The sequence below is a fragment of the Canis aureus genome, chromosome 2 (assembly GCF_053574225.1).
Source record: "Canis aureus isolate CA01 chromosome 2, VMU_Caureus_v.1.0, whole genome shotgun sequence".
Taxonomy (NCBI): domain Eukaryota; kingdom Metazoa; phylum Chordata; class Mammalia; order Carnivora; family Canidae; genus Canis; species Canis aureus.
In genome coordinates this window covers 8,971,008-8,983,383 of record NC_135612.1, presented here as the reverse complement: position 1 = coordinate 8,983,383, position 12,376 = coordinate 8,971,008, and the positions used below count along the sequence as shown (strand labels likewise).

The window sequence follows — 12,376 nt, the reverse complement described above, 5'->3', positions numbered from 1 at the left end:
GAGGAGTAGGCCCTGTGGAAGCCTGAGGTGTACCTAGTTAAAACTGTTCCCCACCTCGACTGGGGACTGTACACTGCACACAACAGGCAAAGAGAGCCTCTGCACTTGACTAAACTGAAGGGAAAATTAGCCAGGACACAATAGCTGAGTACATGCAACACACACAAGAAGCACTCCTGAAGTGCCAGGTTCTGGTCAACATAAAAGGACTGTGCACTGCAGAGCACTACAGGACCTCTTCTTCATAAAGCCATTACTTTCAAAACTAGGGGGCAGACATAGAGAAACAGACACAGAGAGTTAGACAAAATGAGGAGACAGAGAAATATGCCCCAAATGAAAGAAGAGGAAAAAACAAAACCACAGCAAGATATCTAAGTGAAACAGATACAAGTATATGCCTGATAGAGAATTTAAAATAATGATCATAAAGATACTCCCTGGATTTGAATAAACAGTGGAGAATATCAATGACACCCTTCAAAAGTGATAGAAAACACAAAGAAAGAACCAATTAGAGATGAAGAACACAACAAATTAAATTAAAAATACACTAGATGGAATAAATAGCAGGCTAGAAGAAGTGGCAGAACAAATTAGAGACTTGAAGAACAGAATAATGGAAAGTAATCAAGCTGAGCAGGTGAGGTAAAAGAAATCATGCAAAACGAGAATAGACTTAGGGTACTCAGTTACTCCAACAGGCATAGTAACATTCACATTATAGTGATTCTAGAAGAATAAAGAATAGTTGAATATTCCCTAATCTGGGAAAGGAGTCAGTTATCCAGATCCAGGAGGCACAGAAATTCCAAAAAAAAAAAAAAAAAACTACTCAAGATGGCCACATCAAGACACACAGTAATTAAAAATGCAAGAAACAGTGATAAAAAGAGTATTTTTAAAAGCAGTAAGAAGGGGCAAGGGGAAGCAGTAGGAGAAAAGAAGACAGTTACACACAAGGAAAGCACCATAAGGCTATCAGCAGATTTTTCAGCATAAACTTTGCAGGCCAGAAGAAAGTGGCATGAAAGGAAAAAATCTACAGTCAAGAATACTCCATCTAGCAAAGCTAACATTCATAGTAGAAGGAGAGATAAAGGGAATCGCTGGGTGGCTCAGCAGTTAAGCACCTGCCTTCAGCCCAGGGCATGATCCTGGAGTCCTGGGACCAAGTCCCCCATCAGGTTTCCTGCATGGAGCCTGCTTTTCCCTCTGCCTGTGTCCCTACCTCTCTCTCTCTCTCTGTCTCTCTCATGAATAAATAAATAAAATCTTTTTTTAAAAAAAGGAGAGATAAAGAGTTTCCAGACAAACCAAAGCTAAAAGAATTCATAATCACTAAGCCAGCCCTACAAGAAATGTAAAGGAGATTTTGTGAGAGAAAAACAAAAACAATAAGAGTAAGAAAAACAGGAAGTGTAAAAAGCAGTGAAAATAAACATATCTGTAAAAATCAGTCAAGGAACACACAAAATATAGAGATGTAAATTATGATACCTTACCAAAAACATGGGGGGGAGGAGAGGATGAAGAGTAAAGAAGAAGCTCAAACTTATGTGACCATCAACTTAATATAAACTGCTATATGCAGAAGACGTTATATACAAACCTAATGGTAACCACAATCAAAACCCATTAATATGCAAAAAAATAAAGAGAAAAGAACCCAAGTACGAACTGTGAGAGGAGAGAGCAAAAAAGAGAACTGATCAGATGAGAAATACAAGAAAAACCACAAAACAAGTAATAAAATGGTGATAAATTTATATCTATCAATAATTACTTTAAATGTAAATGGACTAAATACTCCAATCAAAAGACTCATCTATATTCTGCTTACAAAGACTCAGGTATCAGATGGGTATCAGATGTAAAGATACTCACAGATTGAATGTCAGGGGATAGAGAAATATTTATCATGCAAATGGGTGTGAAAAGAAAGCTGGGGTAGCAATACTTTTTTTGGACAAAATAGACTTTAACCTGTAACAAGAGACAAAGAAGGACACTCTATAATAATAAAAAGTAAAGTCCAACAAGACCTAACAATTGTAAATATTTATGCATCCCACATGAAAGCAGTCAAATAAATACCTAAAAGGTTAATAAAAAACATACGGGAAATAAGCGATAGTAATATGGTAATAGTAGGACACTTTAACACCCCACTTACAGCCCTGGACAGATCCTACAAACAGAAAACCAACAAGGAAACAATGGATTTGAATAACCTGCTGGGCCAGGTAGAGTTAACAGATATGTTCAGAATATTCCCTCCTAAAACACCAAATTATAATTTTTTTTCAAGTACACATGGAACATTCTCCAAAAGAAATCACATATTAGGCCACGAAACAATCTCAACAAATTCAAAAAGACTTAAGTCATACCATGTATCTTTTCTGACCATAATGCTATGAAACTAGAAATCAACTACAAGAAAAAAATGTGGAAAGACCATAATACATGGAGGCTAAATAACACACTACTCAACAATTAATGGGTCAAGTAAGACATCAAAAAACAAATCAAAAATTACATAGAGAAAAACAAAAATGAAAACACAATAGTCTAAAATCTTTGGGAGGCAGCAAAAGCAAATTTAAGAGAAGAGTTCATAGTAATAAAGGCCTACATCAAGTAGCAAGAAAAATCTCAAATTAACTCCCTAACCTTACACCTAAAGAAGCTAGAAAAGAACAGCAAACAAAACCTCAAACCAGCAGAAGGAGGGAAATAATAAAGATAAGAACAGAAATAAATGATACAGAAACTAGAAAAAAAAAAAAAACAAGAGAACAGATCAATGAAACCAGAAGCTGGTCTTTTGGAAAGATAAACCAAATTGACAAACTTTTAGTCAGATGCAACAAAAAAAGGACTCAAATAAAATCACAAATAAAAGAGGAAAAATAACAACCAACACCACAGAAATACAAAGGATTGTAAGAGAATCTTATGAAAAATTCTATGCCAACAAATCATACAACTTATACAGGAAGGACCAATTCCTAGAAACATACTCTAACAAAACTGAAACAAGAAGAAAAAGAAAACTTGAACAGACTGATTACCAGCAATGAATCTGAATCAGTAACCAAAATACTCCCAAGAAACAAAAGTCCATGGCAGGATGACTTCACAGGTGAATTCTACCCAACATTTAAAGAGTGAATACTTGTTCTCAAAATTTTCCCAAAAAAATAGAAGAGGAAAGAAAACTTCCAAATTCATTCTATGCAGCCAGAATTACCCTGATACTAAAACCAGGTAAAGAACTATGAAAAAAGAGAACAAAAGGCTAACATCCCTGATAATATAGATGCAAAAATACTAAACAAAATATTGGCAAACTGAATTCAACAATAAATCAAAAAATTATTCACCACAATCCAGTGGGATTTACTGCCAGGCTGCAAAGATGATTTGATACTCACAATTCAATCAAGGTGGTAATCACATCAATGAGAAAGGATAAAAACCATATGATCAAAAAATAAATTAAAAAACCATATGATCATTTCAATAAATGAGGAAAAAGTATTTGACAAAGTACAACATCCATTCATGATAAAAGCCCTCAACGATGTAGATTTAGAGTGAACATATCTCAACATAATAACAGCCTTAAATGAAAAACTCATGGCTAACATCACCTGCAATGGGGAAAAACTGAGAGCTTTTCCCCCAAGGTCAGGAATAAGACATGGATACCCACTTTCACCACTTTTATTCAATATAGTATTGGAAGTCCCAGTCATAGTAATCGACAACAAAAAGAAATAAAAGGCATCCAAATTGGTGAGGAAGAGGTAAAACTTTTCCTATGTGCATATGACATGATACTATATATAGAAAACCCTAAAGACTCTACCAAAAAATTATTGGAACTGATAAATTCAGTAGTCGTGATATATAAAACCAATCTACAGAAATCTGTTGCATTTCAATACACAAATAACAAAGCAGCATAAAGAGAAGTTAAGAAAATAACTTAATAAAATAAAATAAATAAATAAATTGCCATTCCAACTGCACCAAAAATAATAAAATACTAGGAATAATTTTAAATAAAGAGGTAAAAGACCTGTAGTCTAAAAACTATAAAACATTGATGAAAGAAATTGAAGATGACACAAAGAAATGGAAAGACATTCCATGATCATGGATTGGAAGAACAAATATGGTCAAAATGTCCATATTACCCAAAGCAAACTACATATCTAAAGCGATCCCTGTCAAAATACCAACAGCATTTTTCACAGAGCTAGAATGAACAATCCTAAAATTTGCATGGAACCATAAAAGATCCCAAATAGCCAAAGTGACCTTAAAAAATAAAAGCAATGTTGGAGGTATCACAATTCCAGACTTCAAGTTACATTAGAAAGCTGTAAACAGTATGGCACTGGCACAAAAATCAATATATAGACCAGAAGAGAATAGAAAACCCAGAAATAAACCCAAAACTATTTGGTTAATTAATCTTCAACAAAGTAGCAAAGAATATGCAATGGGAAAAAGATGACAGTCTCTTCAACAAATGGTGTCGGGAAGACTGGACATGGATGTGCAAAAATATGAAATTGGGCCACTCCCTTATACTATACAAAAATAAACTCAAAATGGATTAAGGGCTTAAATATGAGATCTGAAACCATAAAAATCTCAGGTCTGCCCATTGTAACAAACCGGTCATAGATGGACTGCCTGTGGGCTCGATTCCTCCTACAGTCTATTATGCCAAACCTGGATCTATTCTAAGACAAAAGTAAAACATCTCAGGGTTGTTTTGCTATAACATTGTCACCCTCTCAGCAAGATACTCTAAGAAAGACATTTTCCTGTGTAAAATCATAGATGAGGCACTACAGACTTTGGATTCTTAAAATGCCTCTGAAAAGGAGGCAAAGTGACCTTGTATGTGAGGATTTGGACAATTTCAATGTGCTTTTGCTGTTGCTTCAATATACTAATTATGTGGCTTTCAATTGTATGTTCAATTCTAAAAGGTATAATTAGTAATTACACTTAAAAACTTGTACTATACATGCTCCTAAACTTCAAAAGTAAAGATGAAATACATTAAATTGAAATACCCAAAACTGTGCCCCTGTCTCTTCTTGCCTAACAAAAGTAACATAGAATCCTAGGATGGGAAAGAAAAATCCCAGGCTTACTTATGGACTTAAAGGAAGCAGGGCTAGTAAGAGAGTAAGAATTGGGCAAGAACTCAATTCAACAGACCTTATGCCACTGAAAACGGTTATCAGAGAATTGAGATTAACAGATTAACCACCAATTCAATTTAGTTGTTACTCTTATATCCCTTGAAGTTCCAGATATTGTGAAGTAACTAAATTTATGGCACACATGAATGGCACTTTGAGACGCTGTCTTGGACATTGTCAAAACCTTCTTTTGAATCCCATTAGCAACCAAATACAAAGACCAATTCTCATTCACGCTATAAGGCCACGAATAATAAATCTGCAGTATTCCCTAAACTCCCCTAACATTTCCTACTACAAAGAGGTAGGTCAGGATTTATTGTGAGTACATCACCCACCAATGCCAAAAGTTTTCAATGATAGATAAATATCTGGTTGGATGGAAGGTCAGAAGTCTCAGCCTCAAATTAATTCATTAATTACTTTGGTGTAACCATATCTTCATCAGCAAATATGACTGATAAAGCTCAACAAAATCCAGAAGACAGCTCATCAAGTTTTGGGGGACCAATGCAGACAGATTCAAAATGCTCAACCGCTCTGGCAATTAGGGACAAATTATTGTCCTTCTTCCCCTCAACCACAAGGTCACAGGGCATCACTTTGGACTCTTGAGTATTACAGAGAATAGATGACTCATATGGATACTCTATTTCAGTGGTCTTTTCTCTCAGCTAACCTGCAATGGGTGTAATCCGGACCTACATTTAAAGCCAAGCAACAGGCTATGGCATACTTCTTGCTTTGAGGTACACAAACCTAATGACCCATTTGAGCTCCAAGTCTCTATAACTGATGATTTAGTGTACTAGAGCCTCTGGAAGAGGGAGCCAGCCTCAGTTCAGAAGCATTCCCTGGGATTCACTGACTCCCTAAAACAGCTAAGTTGGAAAAACAACTCTTAGCTTACTACTAGCCTCTTGTCAGAACTGAAGCCCTGATGCAAGCAGGCTTTGTGACTCTGTGGACTGATATTCTCATTTTGGGATACACCAAACCAGATTCACAACTATTTGACCAGTCTTACTTACTCGTCAAGTGAAAATGGTATATTCAGGCCATAGGGATATTCATATTCATAATTCATAAGTGCTTAAAGAAACACCAACCAAATAGTTACATAAAGCAACTAGTTACATAGAAGGGAAACCCTGTAAGGTTATCTCCTGATTTTTCAGTAGAAAATTTATAGGCCCTAAGGGAGTAGCCTAAATATTCAAAGTGCTGAAAGAAGAAAACTACAACCAAGAATACTCTACCCAGAAAGCTTATCATTCAGAATTGATGCGAGAAAAAGAATTTCCCAGACAGAAGTTAAGAATTCATCACCATTAAACCAGCCTTATAAGAAAGGTTAAAAAGACTTCTTTAAGTGGAAAATAAAAAGCCATAGCTAGAAGAAATTATAAAAGGAAAATTTCCACTGGTAAAAGCAAATATATAGTAAAGCTAGTAGATCACTAATAAAGCTTGCATGAAGGTTAAAGGACAAAAGTAGTAAAAATCAACTACATCTAAAAATTAGTTAAGGGTTTCATAAAATTTAAAAATGCAAAAGCACTATATAAAACTTGGAGGGTAGAGAATGAAAATAGAAAGCTTTTAAAATGCGTTCAAACTAAAGCAACCATCAATCAAATATGGATTGTCACATACTTAGGATATTATATATAAACTTCATGGTAACCACAAACCAAAAACCTATAATGACATATAAAAGATAAAGTGAAAGCAATCCAAAGATTAAAAAAAAGTCATTTTTTACACTAAAGAAAGTCATTAATTACAAGAGAAGAAGAAACAGAAGAATTACAAAAATAGACAGAAAACAATAAACTTCATGGCAATAAATATGTACCTGTCGATAATTCCTTTAAATGTCAATAGTATAAATGTTCCCGTCAAAAGACATAGGGTGACTGAATGAATTAAAAATAACATGTATGTCTTTCTCTAAAAAAATAAATAAATAAATAAAAATTAAAAAAAAAAAAGCAAGGGTAAGGGGGTCACTTGGATGGTTCATTTGGTTAAGCATCCAACTCTTTATTTGGGCTCAGGTCATGATCTCAGAGTCATGTTGTCAAGCCCCATGTCAGTTTCCACGAAGGGCATGGAGCCTGAAAGATATTCTTTCTCTCTCTCTCTCTCTCTCTCTCTCTCTGCCTGTCTCTCTTTCTCCCTCTCTCTTTCTCTCTCAGCCTCAGTCCCTCTCCCCACCTCTCTCTCTCTCTCTCTCAAATAAATAAATAGCATTTATATGCTGCCTACAAGAAACACATTTTAGACACATGGAAAGATATTCAACATCACTCATTACCAGGGAAATGCAAATCAAAACCACAATCAGGTATCACCATGCCTGTCAGAATGGCTAAAATCAAAAACAGAAGAAACAGGGTTGGCAAAGATGTGGAGAGAGAGGAACGCTTGTGCACCCACTGGTAGGAATAGAAACTGGTACAACAACTGTGGAAAACAGTGTAGAAAAAAATTTAAAATAAAATTACTTTATGGTCAAGTAATTCCACTACTAGGAATTTATCCAAAGAATACAACAACACTAACTTGGAGGAGAAATATGCCTCCCTACGTTTGTTGCAGCATTATTTACAAAGCCAAATTATAGAAGTAGCTGAAGGGTCCATTGATAGGTGAATGGATAAAGACAATGTGGAATATATAAACAATGTAATATTACTCAGCCATAAAAAAGAACTTAATCTTGCCATTCACAACAGCGTGGATGGTCTTAGAGGGTATAATGCTGAGTGAAATAAGTCAGAAAAAATAAATACCATATGATTTCACTCATATGTGGAATATGAGAAACAAAACAAACAAAGAAAAAAAGGGACAAATACCCCAACTCTAAATACAAATAATAAGCTGGTGGTTGTCAGAGGCGAGGTAGGTGGGGAAGTCGGTAAAATAAAGGGGATTAAGAGTATATTTTATTGTGATGAGTACTGAGTAATATATGGAATCACTTTAAAATAACGATAAAATAAAAGTTGAGTAAATGCTCTCACTCCTACTTTATGCTTATTTGAAATATTTCATAGATGCATACAAGAAAATTTTACATAAAAACTTCAAAATAAGTACAATGAGCAGAAAAGGTCTACCTGCAATTTTAGTAGCTGTAGAGTGTGTTAATATAAACTGATTTTCTATATATATAGGCAAAAATTCAGAAGCTCCAATATAAACTAAAGATTCTGAAGCTTTGGTCAGAGCTAGGCATATAAATAGTGGACTCTTCAACAGAACCTGAAATAGAAATAAGTTATACTCAAATTATTTTGTTAGGCAAAGAAGAGATTTTTTTTTTCATTCACATAGTAATGACCAATCAGCAAAACTTTTACCTCTCCCAATCTAAACTGAAAATGCACATATATAGATAGATGATAGATATAGATATATAAATCAAAACCAAAATTTGCAATTCACCAATATATAAATACTGTTAAAGACATGTATTAGAACCATTTTTAGGGGCAGCCCAGATGGCTCATCAGTTTAGCACCGCCTTCGGCTCAGGGCATGATCCTGGAGTCCTGGGATCAAGTCCCACGTCGGGCTCCCTGCATGGAGCCTGCTTCTCCCTCTGCCTCTGTCTCTGCCTCTCTCTCCCTCTGTGTCTCTCATGAATAAATACATAAAATCTTTAAAATACAAAACCATTTTTATTTGTAATTTGACCTCCATACCACCTATAATTTTTATTTGTAAGTCTGGCAGTTTTCCGGAAAACTTAAGGAAAAAAAAAGATATCATTAACCAGGTGTCTAGAATGTCCTTTTACTTTAGTTAATCTATTTTTTTCTTAATAAATCTTTTTACCTAAATAAAAAAACAAAGATAAGCAACATTCAAGGAAAATCACTAGTATTACTATTAAGATTCTACAACATTTTACTCCTGGGAATTCCATATAGAGTGAAGTCATTTACATTTTGCATTTTAGTCAATTTTTTTTAACTAATTCAGAAGCCTTAGCAAGGATGTATAGTGATGCTGTACTATTACCTATTATACTATTACACTATACATAGTAATTAACATGACAGTAATTGACATGAAAATATTAACTTTTTAACGGCTTTCTCTATTTTCTATATACCTATATATCTTTGAAAATTTCAGTGGTGCTTTATGTTTGTATATACTGTTAAATTAATTTTTTTCTAGTCCTAAATACCATTTTGAAAATTCTAAACAAATTCTCTATATTGATCTAATTCATCTTCTGAGGGTTGTCTAACTCCCACAGGGTTAAATGCTCAGACTCACTTCAACTCCCATTGTTACAAACAAGGCCATCTTAAACATCCCTGTATGTGCACCGTTACGGACTAGGGTCAACTGTCTTTGGAACTATATATCCATACAAGGATTGCTGGGCCATTAGGATCTACTATATACCTCCTTCCACTATTTCTCTAGATTTTTTTCCCCAAATGTATCAGTTTACAATCGGACCATAACGTAGGAGAGTTACATATTCTTCATGGAGCAACTTATACTTTATAAAGTTCATCACAAGCAGTATTTTCCATTCCACATTCCCTTCCAGAACTTTGCCATGCTCCCGTCAGGAGGCATTGACCTTGGAAAGTCCTTTATGACTGTCGCAACAAAGCAAGAGATGCTGCATGACATCTGACGTTGGGTCATAAAACGACAGTACGACTCCTGCTGTATATTCTCACTCTCTCAGGACTTTGGCTTTGAGAATCTTTCTGCATGTTGTAAGAAAGTCCAGGCCATATGGAAGTCCAGGCCATGCATGGGTATTCCAGCAAACAGTTTCAAAAGCTAGTATTTGAGTAAACAAGCCTTCAGGTTATTTTATTCTCCAGACTTCACTTTAGTTGACAAGTAGAGCTGAGCAGAGCAAGCCCTGACAAAACTGCAGATTAATGAGCAAAATTGTGTTCTATTATTTTAAGCTACTAGGTTTGGGGATGGTTTGTCACATAGCAATAGATATGTGGTAAACCCCCACATAATCACAAATCCTTGATATTATTAGCTGGCTTTTAAAATTTTGCCATGCTGATGGATGTACAATCATACCGCACATGCTTTGCTTGGCACTTTTCTAAATTCAGATCCAACTGAGCACTTCTTCACGTCACTCATAGCTATTTCAGGTTAGTTATTATGTGTGAACTGCTTATTCGTATTTTTATTAGGCTTCCTGAAATTCCTATAGAGATTTTTCAAGACTTCCTTGTTTATTCTAAATACTAATCTCTTGTTAGACTAAGAGATCTCTTACTCCTCTTTTAACATAGTCTGCAGTTTCCTTCACAGAACAGAAATCTTGATTGTAATCTAGCCCATTAATTTTTACTTCATATTTTCACATTTGCAAACTTGTTCAACCTTTCCTACCTTTATGTCACAAGATATTTCTTTCCTGGTTTAGCATTAACTGTGCTAGCATTTTTCTTTTTTTATTTTATTTTATTTTTTTTTATTTATTTTTTATTGGTGTTCAATTTGCTAACATACAGAATAACCCCCAGTGCCCGTCACCCATTCACTCCCACCCCCCGCCCTCCTCCCCTTCTACCACCCCTAGTTCGCTTCCCAGAGTTAGCAGTCTTTACGTTCTGTCTCCCTTTCTGATATTTTGTGCTAGCATTTTTCTAATCACATTACATTAACCTAGAAATCACCTTTGTATGAGAGGCCCAACTTCATTTCACCATAGAGAGAATCAAATTTGTTCTCACACTTACTGAGCAGCTATCCTTGCAGAGCCTTCTCTATCATATAGCAAGATTTTATATGCATTAACCTGTTGCTGAGCTCTGTAGCTTTTGTCCCATTGGTCTATACCATGATTTTATATGAAATGGCAGTCTGTATTAGATACAGCAGGGATCCCTGGGTGGCGCAGCGGTTTGGCGCCTGCCTTTGGCCCAGGGCGCGATCCTGGAGACCCGGGATTGAATCCCACATCGGGCTCCCGGTGCATGGAGCCTGCTTCTCCCTCTGCCTGTGTCTCTGACTCTCTCTCTCTCTCTCTCTCTCTCTCTCTCTCTCTGTGACTATCATAAATAAATAAAAATTAAAAAAAATAGATACTACAGGCAGAATGAGGAACAGAAAACCTAGCTTTTTCCTCCTTTCTGCAACTGATTTTTGGAACAACAACTAGTAAATCACATCTCTACATATCCTATTTTTTAGGCAGTATTAATAGTAGACAAGGTAATTATGTTAGAGTCAGTCACATGAGATATTTTTATATTGTTAACCTCAATTAAGCCACCTATATGTGTATGTGTGCGTGTGCCTGTGTGCACATCCAAAGATACACGTGTCTTTGGAAAAATTACTCATTTTATTTCTTTACTCGTCCTCTTTAAATTACTGGTTCATCATCTGTAAGATAGAAATTACAATATCTGTATCTCCAGGTGATCATGAAAATGCAATATATGCAATAATTTGGTTTCTGGCATATAGAAGGTACCTAGGAAAGCATACACATCATTTTCATAATTTATAAAATAAGAGGGTCACGCTAGATTATCAGATTTGTTGGTTGCAAACTCTAGTGTGCTTTGAATCATTTGAACGGTGTAAAACACAGACTGCCCGGTCTTACTTTCAGAGTTTCTGATTTAGCAGGTCTGGAGTAGGGCCCGAGAATTTGAATTTTTAACAAATTCCCAGGTGATGATGATGATGATGATGATGATGATGATGATAATGATGGCCTGGGAGCCACACTGAGAACCACAGCACTAGATAATTTTTGTGTTTGGACTCTTTAGAATTAAAATGAATAGATTCAAAGGTTAATCCAGTTGATGTTACTCAGTAAAGTAAGAAAGTCAAAAACATTTTCCAAGTAGCTGAATAATTCAGCACTCATAAAGAAACAGAACATGATTCAGAATCAAATGGCAGCTTTGGTGTCTGCTCCCTAGTGAGCATTCCACTGCTTTCTCTTAACTGTTTCAAAGGCCCAGATATTCGGCTTCTTTCTATCAGCTTGTTGTGTCTATATCTACGTCTATTACGGCCTCTGACTACATTGTCTCTCCATTTGCTCCTCTTTCTCAACAGCCTTTGCACATTCGTTCTATGTCAATTTATTAAGGCTGTGTTGTTTG

General features: G+C 35.5%; 1 protein-coding gene across 5 annotated transcripts in view; it reads right to left on the bottom strand.

Annotated features, from left to right (window-relative positions):
• Window positions 1-12,376, bottom strand: part of SLCO6A1 (solute carrier organic anion transporter family member 6A1) — a 94,164-nt gene that overhangs the window by 50,138 nt on the left and 31,650 nt on the right. For all 5 annotated transcript variants that reach the window (XM_077863317.1, XM_077863323.1, XM_077863301.1 and 2 more), the window contains one exon: window positions 8,363-8,507. In XM_077863317.1, coding sequence (XP_077719443.1) covers window positions 8,363-8,507 — 145 coding nt within the window. The remainder of the gene's footprint in view (window positions 1-8,362; window positions 8,508-12,376) is intronic.